A 13591-nucleotide genomic window follows, 5' to 3' on the forward strand; every position below is an offset into this window, starting at 1 on the left:
CTGATGCAGGTGGGCACCTATGGGGAGTGGGGCTGGGAGGCTTGTGGGCAGATGTGGGAGGAAGGTGTTTCCCTGTCTGCCTTTGTGTACCTTTTGGATTTTGTTTCATGTGCACGTATTACCAACTCTTCAATTTTAAAATAAAATGCAAAAAGGAAACGTTCCCCCCGGGGATTCTGAAGGGGAACCAGGGAAGTGTCACTGGTCCCCACAACCCTGCCCTCCACAGTGGCTGGCCGGTACCTGCCCATCTGTGGATGCCGAGAAGCACTCAGTGCCTGTCTTCGATTGCAGCCAGATGGAACCATACACAGGGTCTCGATGGCTGAACTCAATGGTGGACAGCTCCGCCACCAGGCTGCCCTTGCGGGTGTCCCAACAGGCTAGCAGGGGGCAAAATAAGGAAAAGGTGAACGGAAGCCCAGGCTCCCTTCCTTGGTGCAGGGAGCAGGCGACGGAGGGATGTTGCTTCTCTAGGTTTAGCAGGTGTGTGGTTTTTTAGAATCAGGGCTCGGTCCCAACCTGCCTGAGTTTCCTACCGACCCCTGAAGTTCCCACACAATCTCTGTGGGAAGACTCCCAGAGTGCAAGCTTCACTCATTTCTGTTGAGCCTCTACCATGTGTTGAGCACCACACTAGACCCTCGGAAAGCCTCTGGGAATAAGACCGTCCCTGTCCCTGAGAGGCAGGAAGGGGGACGGGCAAGCAGAGCTCGTGCTGGGACTGCTCTGGTGAGGGACACGTGGGGCTGGTCAGGGCAAGCTTCCTGGAAGGAGCGAGAAGGAGCACGGACTGAGGGTGAGCCTAGGATGGGGGTGGTGGGCCAGTCAGAGAGAAGAATGTCTCCACCCCAGAGAAAGGCTCCTGAAAGTAAGAACACTGAGGTAAATCTCTCCTGCTACATAAACGTCCCTTTTATCCCCTGCACCTTGGCTGTCCCCGCTGGGAGATGGGAATGCAGCTCACAGACCCTTTACTTACACCCATTACTGGGGCTTCGGCTCTGCTGCTTTACCAAGAAAGCCTCAAAAGAAAGCTTCTCTAGTTCCTGTCTTGACAGATTTCGTTCTCACTTTGCCACAAGTGTGCAGCAAGGACCCACTCTCTTACACAGAGCCATTTCTAGGAAAGCAACAAAAAACATGATCCGTGTTTTGATTTCGGGAATCGAAGTCCAAAGCATTTGCCCCTGGGCTGGCCTGGCCCAGATATGGGCTTTCTTAGCTAAGCTTGCTCCGCCTGGGCAGAGCAGCGCTCGGGAGGGGGGCTCCCGCAGCAGCCGAGCCCCAGAGCTGCTCTCATCCGGTGTGAAAAGCCCTGAAAGGGGTTATGAATAATGAGGAAGGCAAGGCTCCTGAATAAATTATGCACAGTGGCTCCGCTCATCTTCTAGAGTCCTGGCACCAGGTAATTTGGCAGGAGACTTGTGGGAACCCGTGTCTGTTCCCGGGGAGGAGGCGGCAGGTCTGAGAGAGGGGGTCAGAGGCCTCAGAAGAGTGTCTAAGAAGTTTCCCTGCCATCCGGCTCCTACTCTGGGAGGAAGAAGGGGAAGGATGAGAACATGTGAAGGTAGGAGGGTAGGGGGCCCTTTTCAGGCCCAAGGTCGAGTCAGGCCTGGGGTGCAGCCATGGAGGCTGAGTGTCTGCTGCTTGGGGGCCGGAGGTGAGGGCGGGCAGGGCCCATGTGGGCAGCTTCCTTCCAGGCTCCCCAGGGATGCAAAAACCAGTTTTCTAGGTGTTCCATCAGCAAAATCAGCAGACTAAGGACCTCTGAAAATCTCCTCCATAAAAGCAATGAGAAAACCAGCAACAATCGGCAGTCAACTTTTTCAGAACAAATTAGCCAAAAGCTTGCCGTCATCCAGAGAGTGTTCAGGAGAAAGCTGAATGTTAGTAAGGACAGTGAGTTTTGTGGCTTTTTTAACTTGCCTTAGTTAAGACCCCACACTCTCCGAGTCCCATGGCAGCCTCAAAGAACAACAACAACAAAAAAGTAACATTTTGTCTTCCTGGTGAAAACCTGCAGCCTGGCAGCCACAGGAGGGGTAATGTGGCTGGAGCTCATTCAGAGTCTCTTGTCCAAAGAATGGTGACTATCTGACCCGTCTGATGGTTCCCCTGCAAGTTGTCTGTATTCGACCTGACTTGGAGCTTGCCGAGTGAAAAAAAAAGTCTTATTATGGAGGCAACTCTTGAACATGATGATAATTACAGGCAACTGATTAACTGCATCTTCCTGAAGTGGTGGGTAATAGGTGGGCAAATAGCAAACTAACCACAACGCTTAAAAGGCAAGCCTGGAGAACAAGACGTCCATCGGGGCTTTGAAAATTGACATATTCCACCTGCCTGGGTGGGGCTGTGTGCTTGCCCAGAGCCGTGCACACGCTCAGGAAAGAATAGAGGAGGTCCTAAGCCCCTGCCTCTGGCTGACCCCGAGGCTCTGTGCAGAGGCTCAGGTGGGGCTGACAGCTGCCTGGCTGAGTGTCACAGGCATGCTCAAACAGGCACCCATGAGTTGTGAGGAAAGACTGGTTGGCTGCAGGTGCTTAAGGAAATCCCTGTCCAGCCACTAAGCGAACCAGGCAGAGACTGTGGCAGCCACACACGATAGAGTACAGGCTTCACAGAATTGGTTCAGGAAATTCAGTGAAGAAATGAACCACTCCAACAAATAGCAATGAAAACAAACCCTGTGCAAGTATAAGTGTCTGATTTCCAAAGCTGTCACTTTATATTATGTAAAGAGAGCAATTTCCAACAAAAAAAGTTACAAGATACACAAAGAAATGAGAAAATACGGCCTATAAGCAGGCAAAAAGGCAATAAACAGAGACTGACCCCAAGGAAGCCCAGCTGTTGGCCTTACTGGACAAAGACTTTACATCACTGATTTTAAAGATGTTCAAAGAACTACAGGAAACCATATCTAAAGAAGTAAAGTATGAGAGCGATATCTTGTTAAATAAAAAATATCAATAAGGAGACAGGAATTATTATTATTATTATTATCAGAGAGAGAGAGCATGAGAAGGGGAGGGGCAGAGGGAGAGACAGAATCCAAGAAGACTCCACGCTCGGCATGAAGCCTAATGTGGGGCTCGATCCCACAACCCTGAGATCATGGCCTAAGCTGAAATCAAGAGTTGGACACTTCACTGACTGAGCCACGCAGGTGCCCCAAGAGACAGGAATTCTTTTTAAAAGGAAGAACAAAATAGAAATTCTGGAGTTGAAAAATATGTTCACCGAAATGGAAATTCAGTGCAGGGGCTCAACAACATACTTGAGCAGGCAGAAGACCCCCTGAGCTGGAGGCAGGTCATCGAGATGATCTGTCTGAGAAACAGAAAGAGAGGGGAACGGAACTACCAAAACTGACTCAAGAAGACATAGAAAGTATGAAGCAATCTAGAACAAATAAAGAGGTTGCATTAGAGGGGCACTTGGGTGGCTCAGCCGACTGAGCCTCCGACTCTTGATTTCAGCTCGGGTCATGATCTCAGGGTCGAGAGATCGAGCCCTGGGTTGGCCCTGTGCTCAGTGCAGAGTCTGCTTGAGATTCTCTCTCTCCCTCTCCCTCTGCCCCTATCCCAGCTCGTGCTCTCTAAATAAATAAATAATGTTCTTAAAAAAAGAGGTTGCATTAGCAATTTTTAACTTCCAATAGGGAAGGACCAGATGGCCTCCCTGGTGAATTCTACTAAACATTTAAAGAATTAGTACCAAATGCTCCTGATCATCAAAGGACGAGGGAACACGTCCCCCCTCACTGTGCATGGCGGGAATCACTCACATTCATCTCTGCGCAGGAGTCTCCACCTGCCTCTCCTGAGACGGAGCTCCTCACGGGTTTCATTACCCTTTTGCCCCCAGCTACTCTATCCCAGCTGGGAGGCAGGAGGGCAGTAAATGCTCCTTGACTTTATACTTGACCTCTAATTTTCTTAAAACTTTTTATTCTGAACTGGTTTCAGACTGACTTGAACTATTACAACTGGAGACACAGCTGAGCTATCAGCAAAATCCAACTTGCCCGGATGTCTGGAGTTCATCCGCTGTGGGAAGTCCCCACCTTCCTTTGTGCCCCGCGGGAGGCCCGGGCAGGCATGTGGGCCTGGTGGACAGCGACAGGGGCTGGGCTGGCTCCCGCTGAAGCCCCAGGCCCCCCTCCTTACCCAGCTGCCCGTTGTAGCAGCCTCCCAGAAGCACGTGGGAGTCTTTGGGGTTGTACTCCAAGGTGATAAGAGAAGAAGATGGCTTCAGGACAATTTCAGGCCTGTTGGGGTTTTCTATAAAACAAACAAACAAAAAATGGTCCCACTGGGTCTAGAAGGCAAAGGACAGGGTCAAACAGTTTAACCCTTCTAGAGGTAGGAGGTGGGAAGTGGCTGGGGTCGGGGGCTGGGGGGAAGCCTGGAAGTCCCTCCTGTCTTTCTCCAGGCTGCAACCTCTAGGCCCTGGTGACCAGAATCTGGCACTCTTCACCCTAGGGGCTCTTCTAGTGGTTTTATTTCTGGTAATCAGGAAGGTGTGTGTGTGTGTGTGTGTGTGTGTGTGTGTGTGTGTGTGTGTGTCCGTTTTTCGGGTTTGGTAGGAAACCAGGTTAGACCACAAGGCTTTTACATAAAGCCAACTCTCCCTGACTTCCCCAAGCCAGTTTCTTTGTCTGTACAGGGGGGCTAATGATGGAGTCCACCCCCCAGGGTTGCTGTAAGCATTTGTTGGGCTGCTCAAGAGCATCATGTGCTCAGTTCTGAGCTTGGCACATACACCTCCTCGTAATGGCTAACGTTTATTTTCACACTGGTGACAGTGAAGGGACATCTGACAGCACACAGACCCCCATCGCCGGCCCCTGCCAGGCTCGCGCTCTTAGAGTGAGTGCTTCTGTCAATAAGGGTCTGTGCTCCCAAGTGGACACACTGTGCCTCCAGGCCATGGGGGAAGGACAGATGCCAGGAAAGGTGGGACAGCGGTGAGTCTGTCTGAACTGGGATTTGCTGGGGTCTGGTCTTGAATGCCCCGATCAAGGATCTGGAAATGAAGGGAATTTCTTGCTTCTGACATGGCTCCCGTTTGGCTGTGCCTGAACCCAGACAGGGAAGGGATGAGCGGCTTCCTGCGGTCCCTGGTCCCTCCCTGTGAGGGACCAGCCCTGTGAAAGTCCCCCCGCCTGTGGCTTCTACCTTCCACTCCTGTGCTCTGCAAGCCTCTCCCCTGCTCCCTCAGCTTTCCCGGCCACCCGGACCGCTCTGCTCCTCACCCAGGTCCCAGATGTACGCTTCGTGGCTCATGCCCTCAGGCGCCCGTTGAAAATCCAAGCAAGAATATGCCACCGCCAACTTCCTGTTGCCATCAGGGTGCCAGGAGAGGTGCGTGGCTGACCGCTTGATCTCCTGGGGATCCCTTTACCGGAGAGCAAGAGGGTAGAAGACTGGAATGGAGTGGAAGGCTCCCCACACCTCTTCACCCCTTATTTGCTCAATTATTTTTTTATGAAAACTTTTTTTCTTTCTTTTTAGAGAGAGAGAGAGAGAGAGCAGGGGACAGGGGAGAGGGAGAGAGAGAGAGAATCTTAAGCAGACTCCATGCTCAGTGCAGAGCCCAACACAGGGCTTGATCTTGAGACCCTGAGACCACGACCTGAGCCAAAACCAAAAGTTGGACGCTCAACCAACTGAGCTACCCAGATACCCCACAGAGAAATTTATTTTAAGAACAAAGTTTAGAGGACTCCCTTAATCAAAAATCCACTCTCGCCAGCCATAAACAGAAGGCAATGATAAACACTAAACCCATGGAAATAAAAAGTATTAAATTCCAGTCTGATATTTTCATTTGCTGAAAGTTTTGAGCCTGAGGCCTGATTTCCCATTGCTATTGAAATAAAAGGGAAAGCGGAGAATTCCAGAAATCCTGCTCCTTGGCATTTGCCCAAAAGAATTGCAAACTCTTGTCCACACAAAATATTGCCCATGAATGTTTCCAGCAGCTTTGTTCATAATCGCCCAGACTTGGAACCAACCAAGACATCCTTCAGCAGGTGAATGGATAAATAAGCTGGGGTCCATCCAGACATGGGAATATTATTCAGCTTTAAAAAGAAAGGAGCTATCGAGCCACGGAAAGACAGGGTGGAAACGCAATGCACATCATTAAGTGAAGGAAACCGGTCTGTAAAAGGCCACATACTGTATGAAGCCAACTATGTGACATTCTGAAAAAGGCAAAAGCAGGGAGACAGTAAAGAGACCAAGCGTTGGCCCGAGGGCTTGGGGGTAGGGAGGGATGAAAAGGAGCATGGGACTTTGAGGGCAGTGAAACTATTCTGTAGGATACATTTGTCAAAACCCACGGAGTGTACAACACAGGGAGTGAGCCCCAATGTAAATTATGGATTTGGGAGTGCTACAGGCTGACTGTTGTGTCCCCCAGATTCATACGCTGAAATCTCATCTCCAATGTGATGGTATTAGGGGGTGGCTGTGGGAGGTGATTCGGTTCTGAGCCATTCAGAATGGGATTAGCGCCTGATAGAGGGCTCTGGAGAGCTCCCTCACCCCTTCGGCTATGTGAGTTCACAGTGAGAAAATGGCTGCCTGCGAACCAGGAAGTGGGTCTTCACTGGACGCAGAACCCAACCACCCTGAGCTGGGACTTCCGGCCTCCAGAATTGTGAGAAAGAAACTTCTGTTGTCTGTAAGCCTCCCAGGTTATGGTGCGGTATCAGAAGGCAGGCTCACGACGGTATGACAAAGGCCCCACCCTGGGCCAGGGTGTTGATGGTGGGGAAGCTGTGGGGGTGTGGGGTGGAGGGGGCGTGTGGGAACTCTCTGTACTTTCTAATCAGTTTCTCTGTGGGCCTCAAACTGCTATGAAAAATAAACTCTTAATTAAAAAAAAAAAGAGGAAAGGAAGGGGAATGAGCAAGAAGTAGAAAAGGCCCAAACTGAGACTTTGTCCTTGAAGTAATCAGAAGGAATGCAGGAAAGTGGGAAGCCACGTAACTTTCTCACCCCCTGATTCTTCCACTTCACTCCCCTGGGAGCACTGTTAGAGTGAGAAGAGTACAGGCTGGGATCCAGAAGACCAGAGTCCCATCCTTGGTTGGGTCGCCCACCCACTGTGGGTCCTGAGCACCATCCCCTCCCTGGGGTCAGTCCCCTCATCTGTCAAACGTAGAGGTTAGACAGGATGATGTCTAACCCATCATCCTGCTAAGGTATCCCTACGGAAGATCAGACCTCAGCAGGGAGGGCAGCCCCCCCACCCCAACCTGGTCCCTTCTCCTCGAAGCCCTTGGTCCTGCTCTGCACACTGCGACTCAGCCCTGGATCACAAAAGGGTCCTTCCTAGTTGTGCTGGGACGGGGGTCAAGTACTTCCCAGGACCCTCAGTGGGTCATGGTAGCACAGTGACTCCCCCAGAGTTGGCATTTGAGGCTAACCACTTCCAAAATCATAGGTACATATATATATTATTTTTAGATAAAAAATAGTGCTATCCTACATATTGTTCTGCACCTTGTTTGTTGTGGTTTGGTTTCACAAAGTAAATCTTGTCCCAGAAGGGGCTGTCTCCTCCTTCATTCTGATGGCTGCGTGGTATTCCACTGTGTGGGCCTACCAGAATTGCTAGAAGCAGTGCCCTCCCGATGGATTTATCTTGCTTCCGGTCTTTGGCTAGCCCATGCCCTGCTGTAGTGAATGTCTACACACACAGTGATTCCACATACACATGTATCTATGGGAGAAAGTCCTATTGTCAAACTGCTGTCCTGGAGGTTATTGCCAGGTACACTCCCGTGAGTGTGGGAAGAGGGTCCCGTTTGCCCACAGTGCTGCTGGGTCACGGATGCCCATACTTTGTGCTCATTCTGCCCTGCATGAATCGACCTAGCTTTCACACAGCTTCACAAATTCCCTTAGTCTTTCCCTCGAGTCTGTCCTCCTCTTCCATCAACCAGACCACCCCCAAGGTAAGGACCAGTTGGCTGCCGGGTGTTCTACTGCTCTGCTCCTTACCAAGTTCGGAGCACAGAGGGCATTGTACCCACGGCATGGGGTGATCGGCCAGGAGTGACCTTTGGAAGCACCCACCCACAGGGGTGACAGAGATCGGCCAGACAACTGCCTAGCTGGAGAGGTACCTGAAAACATTGATGGTTTTAGCTGAAGGGGCCTCCTCTGTCACCTCCACCGCATCCTCATCATCAAAATACTCCTGGTAGATGTCAATGGCATTATTCTGCTTGATGCAGTGCTCCATGATCTGAGGAGGACACATCAGGAGTTCTTAGGGAAAAGGCTCATTGAGGGACAACAATGAAAAAAAAAAAAAGGTGAAGAAACACTGCTCCAGTCAAACAGAACCAGTAATCACTCCATATATAGCACCCGTCTTCTGGTTCTGCCACCCAGAGGGCCCTCCCCATTTTTCCAGATGTCCAACAAGGAAAAGCCCAAGCTCAAGGGCTTCCTTTTCCAGGAAGCCTTCCCTGATCCCTTCAACAGGAAATCAAGTCTCCCTCTTTATGGAGCAAAATAGCAAGTCATCCCTCATCTTACAGCATGTCTTTCTACTTTATAGGGAGCTACCTCTGTATTTGTCTTTGACCTCCAGTGGATTATAAACTCTTTGGGGTGGGCTGTATGTGAATTTTTGCAATCTCTGCTGTGCCTGGCAGAGGCTAGCAGCTCAGTCCAAATGTGCTGAATGAATGAATGATCCCTATTGGCAGGTGGTTGCTGGGAGGGTTCTTTGGGGTCCTCTTTGCTCAAGGGGAGCACTTGTCAGAGTCCTCCTAAAGCCTGCCTAGCACTTGTACCCTCCCGTCTTCCCCTTTGGTCTGCTGTTATGGACTGGGTTTGCCTGCTCCCAGACAGAAGGTTCCTGAAGGTAGTCAGTGCTCTTGTCCGAGTAGCCACAGGAGCTGAGCACAGGGCCAGGCACCCCCAGGGCTTCACGTGCAGGCGGGGAGCCCGAGGGATGGCTGGGGTTGAACGAAGCCTCACCGAGCCGAGCTGCATGATGGCGTTGATGTAGTTCTCGTCCTTCTCCACCTTCTTCCGGAACCGGATCGTCTGCTCCAGCTCCAGGGGGTTCACATCCTTGGGCCAGCCGCCCTCAACATGGTTAATCCCCCGGGTCTCCATCTCAAACCGCTCCGTGTTGGCCTGAACAAAGAGCCGTGGGTGAGAACATGCCTGCCCCAGGTGTAAACATGAGGCCATTTCTGCCAACCAGGATCGCGGGCCCCCTGCCCCTCCGGGGCCCCGAACACACAGGGAAGAACCGATGAGGTGCTTCTGGCCAAAGCCATAATTCTGTCAGGTTCCAGCAAGGAACATTCTGGTCCTCAGATGGTCACTGGTAGCTACGGAAGTGCTGCCCTACAGGGCTAGCCGCTTTGCGGCCGATGCCGCTGGCCATGGGAAATCTAGTTTTGACTCTATCTAAACCCTAATAACCAGAGGAGTCCACCCATCTGTTCTGTGCGGTCCCAAAGAAAAAGAAGCAAATGAGCCTGCTCTGCTTTACCATTAACAACGTCATGGGTATTGAAACATGGAAATGATGTAAACGTGGGGATGGCTCTGCCCGTTCTCTGTGGCAGGGAGGATGGTAGATACAGATGTAGTTTATCCCTTAAACTTGTCACTTTGCCTCCTTTCTATTCCCACCCCCATTTTAAAAATTGTGGTAAAATACATATAAAATTTACTATTTTAACCATTTAAAAGTGTACGATTCTGTGGCATTAAGGACCTCCCCGATGTTGTACCACCATTGCCGCCATCTCGTTCTAGAACTTTCTCAGCACCCCAAATGGAGACCCCAAACCCAGTAAGCAGTCACTCCCTTTCTTTCCTCTCTAAGCCAGGGCTCACAAAAGCAACAAGTCTTCACGGGGTGGAGACCCTAAGGCCATCCTGTTTAGTTGGCTACTCCGTGGACAGCATCACCCAGGTCCCTGTGACAGCCATCAGGTCTGGGAGAGCAACAAACTCAGTGTGTTTGAACCGTGAGTTAGTGGAACCACCCACGAAGTGTTTTTGGCCAAACAAGTGTGATTTTCACTGGGTTGATTTGGGACATGACCAAGTGGCTTCTCTCCTTCAAACTAGTTTTCTCTCAGCAGCACCTGGCATAATCGAGGCGGCTCACCCACCCGCTTTAGACAGGCAGGGAGCTCGAACTGCAACATGAAGCTCCGCTCTCCTATCATGGAGGCCCCTTTGGCCAGGACTTTCTGTGGCACGCTTTCCTTTTCAGAAGCGGGACAGGTGCCTGTAGATCCGAATCCCCACTCCCTCAGTTTACCTCTCCCAACTGCACCACATGCCTCAGACGACTCTAGTAAGAGTCTTAGGGGGTTAGACCAGAGCCCAGGGGAGAGAGAACATCCTGAGTCACATTCACCTGGCCTGGAGAATGGCTGGTTCGGGGTCTTTTCCTGTCCCTGGGCACCATGGTGGGTCATGGGGCCATTCTGCCCTCATACTTCCAACATCTGCACTGGGCCACTCTAACTGGCCACTGGTCACCCAGATGGCGTCACCCTGTCCTCCTTACCACCCTGGCTGGCCACCCTGCCCAACTACACCTCCACCGGCCCAGTGCCCCGGGGCAGGGCCCCACCTCGTGTTCTGACATGCTAGTGGAGCACTGGATGCCCGTGTCCACGGGGTTCCGCTCCACAAACTGCTCAGCCAGCTCAGGGTTGGGCGGGATGTCGATATTCAGCTCCGCCTGGCGGTCGGAGAAGTTGCATTGCTTCCCGAACTCACTTCGCTTCTTGACGTACACGTACACGATCTCCATGGTCCCGGCAGCTGCGGGGGACAGAGGGCGGGTGTGCAGTAAGGGGCCCCGCCTGGAGGCCCGTCCGCATGGGCCTCACCAGGGGTGGCTCCAGATTCCCAGTCTGGTTGAGGGGAGGGGACCTAGGGGATTTGTTCAGAAGCCACACCTGCATTTAAAAAATCATTTATTGAGTAATGACTACGTGCATTATCTGGTTCCGTTCTTGCATTTGCCCTCTGGGTGGACAATAACATCACCATTCTACTTTGGAGGAATCTCATACTTAGAGTTGCTCTGAGTCCCCTGCCCAGGACCACATGGCTAATAAGGGGTCCAGCCACTCTCTGCCTGACTCCACCGCTCTTACTCACCAAATGATAGTGTTTATTGAGCTAATATGGTTATTGGGGGGAAGGAAGAAATATTGAGGCGATTATGTTGGACTAAATCCCCTTCCACACACTGGACCTGGTCATACAGCACACAGATTTGAGAGCCCCAGGTCTCTCTGGAAACTCCCACCCAACCACCTGATTGTCCACAGTTCCCTTCCCAGAGTTCTAGGTTACTGGACTCTACCTTCCGCCACGCCCGGGGGCCCCACTGGAGCCTCTTCCCTCTACATCACTCCAACCTCAACAGGGCTGGGAGTCCTCGGAGAAGGGGAGAGAGCCAGCCCACTTCCCAACAGGCAGAATAGTTGAGCCTTTGAAAGACTGGTCACAAAGGGCACAGTGGGGAATCGGAAAGCAGGCTGGGCTGGGCGCTGATTTCAAGGTCTGGTCCTGCCACTTCCCAGCTGGTTGACCATGGCTAGACCACTCAGTCACTCCAACACCTGATGCACTCAGGCTGCAGTACTGCTGGAATGCAAGGTTCTGCCGCACGGATGCTAACTGGAAGTCTTAGAAACACACTGGGCAGTTCCCACAGATGGGTCTTCTCTTCACTGACCCCTGTCACACCAGGAGACTCTGTGGGGTCTGAGAGCTCCTTGGTGACTTCCATGGCTGGCCAGCTGATGAGGTCTGTCTATAATACTGTACCGTGGAGGTGAGCACAGTCACCCTTTGTGGCCACACCTAACTCTCAGAAAGCGTGTCTTTGAAGGCAAGTTCCCCAGGGCTCAGACTGTAGGTCTATGAGGCTCCTGGGCCTGCACAGAGCCCTTGGATGAATGGGTGGGAGCCATGGGGAGGGCAGCTGGACAAGAGCCTTGCCATGATCGGATTTACAACAGACGGTCTTTGATCACCCAGAGTTTAGGTTTTTGCCTGTGAGCAGGTGTTGCTAACTTCGAACTGAATGGGGACCTTGTGGGAAGGTACTTGGAGGACATGTGTCCTGCTTTCAGTAAAACCCACAGACAAATGTCCAAACTTAGGAAACAGATGAAAAATACAACAGAGATGCTAGGGAAGTCCCTCATTTTACCAAGCAACGTTGTACTGGAGTTTTTGCCCAAGAATGCCCTCCGGGGCACTCAACATGAGTCTGTTTTTTTTTTTTTTTAAAGAAATCTAATTACACAGACTTTTCTAGGAATTTATAGATTTTGTGAATGCCAGCCTTCATGCCTTGTATATAGTTTCCATTCTTTCACTTACTCATTCAGCAAACATTTACTTAAAGCTGAATAATCAAGAAGGCATGGTACTGGCATAAGGATGGGCATATGTATGAATGGAAAGGCATAGAGAGTTCAGAAATAAACCCTTATATTTATGGCCAACTGATTTTTGTAAAAGGTACTAAGGCAGCTCAACGGAGAAATGATGGTCTCTTCAACAAATGGTGCTGGGCCAACTGGGTGTTCACATGGGACAGAATGACATTGGACCCCCTACCTCACACCACACACACACAAATTAATGCAAATTGGATTGAAGGCATTAACGTAAGAGCTAAAACTATAAAATTAAGGGGGAAGAACACAGAGGGAAATCTTCGGGACCCTGATAGACCAGATTCTTTAGATATGGCATCAAAAGTATGGTCCATAAAAGCAAACACAATAATAAATTGGACTTCATTCACATTAAAAACTCTGCACCTCAAAAGATAACACTGGAGCTCAGTTGGTTAAGCCTCCGACTCTTTGTCTTGGCTCAGGTCTTGCTCTCTGGGTTGTGAGATTAAGTCCTGTGTTGGTCTGCACACTGGGCGTGGAGCCTGCTTAAAATTCTGTCTTTGCACCTCCCACTCCCACCTCACATACACACGCTCTCTCTCTCTAAAAAAAAAAAATAAATAACAAACCCAAAAAACAAAATATTAAGAAAATGAAAAGCCACAGACTTGGAGAAAATATCTGTAAATCGTATCTGATAAAGGACTTGCATCCGGTAAAGAAGATGTGGTATACACACACAATGGAATATTATGCAGCCATCAAAAGGAATGAGATCTTGTGGATAGAGCTGGAGGGTGTTGGGGGGGCGGAGCAAGATGGCGGAGGAGTAGGAGACCTGGATTTCCTCTGGTCTCAGGAATTCAGCTGAATAGGGATCAAACCAATCTGAACACCTAGGAACTCAACAGGAGATCAAAGATAAGAAGAGTAACAACACTCTGAACAGAAAAGCGACCACTTTCTGGAAGGTAGGACCTGCGGAGAAGTGAATCCGAGGTGATATTCGGGAGGATAGATGGCGGGGGAGGGGGCCTCCGTCGGCCGCTTCTGGCAAGTGCTAGAGCTGCGGAGCACAAAATCGGACCTTGTAGAAGCCGGCTCCGCTGAGGGACTTCGCTCCAGTGGCTAAGCGGGGGGTGGAACCCTCAC

General features: G+C 50.8%; 1 protein-coding gene across 3 annotated transcripts in view; it reads right to left on the reverse strand.

The window, feature by feature from the left end:
- The window catches only part of DNAI2 (dynein axonemal intermediate chain 2), a 36752-nt gene that overhangs the window by 10189 nt on the left and 12972 nt on the right, over window positions 1-13591 (reverse strand). For 2 of the 3 annotated variants that reach the window (XM_073883146.1, XM_025889947.2), the window contains exons 2-7: window positions 10645-10838; window positions 9018-9179; window positions 8153-8274; window positions 5267-5409; window positions 4179-4292; window positions 244-383 (exon numbers count right to left, since the gene is read on the reverse strand). In XM_073883146.1, the coding sequence (XP_073739247.1) occupies window positions 244-383; window positions 4179-4292; window positions 5267-5409; window positions 8153-8274; window positions 9018-9179; window positions 10645-10827 (864 nt within the window). In that variant the 5' untranslated portion in view covers window positions 10828-10838. Of the gene's footprint in view, window positions 1-243; window positions 384-4178; window positions 4293-5266; window positions 5410-8152; window positions 8275-9017; window positions 9180-10644; window positions 10839-11180; window positions 11251-13591 lie in introns of those variants that run through there. The other variant, XM_073883145.1, reaches the window with a different exon arrangement.

This window comes from Callorhinus ursinus, unplaced genomic scaffold (assembly GCF_003265705.2).
Source record: "Callorhinus ursinus isolate GAN/ISIS: 27379988/994484 unplaced genomic scaffold, GSC_fseal_2.0 scaffold50, whole genome shotgun sequence".
Taxonomy (NCBI): Eukaryota; Metazoa; Chordata; class Mammalia; order Carnivora; family Otariidae; genus Callorhinus; species Callorhinus ursinus.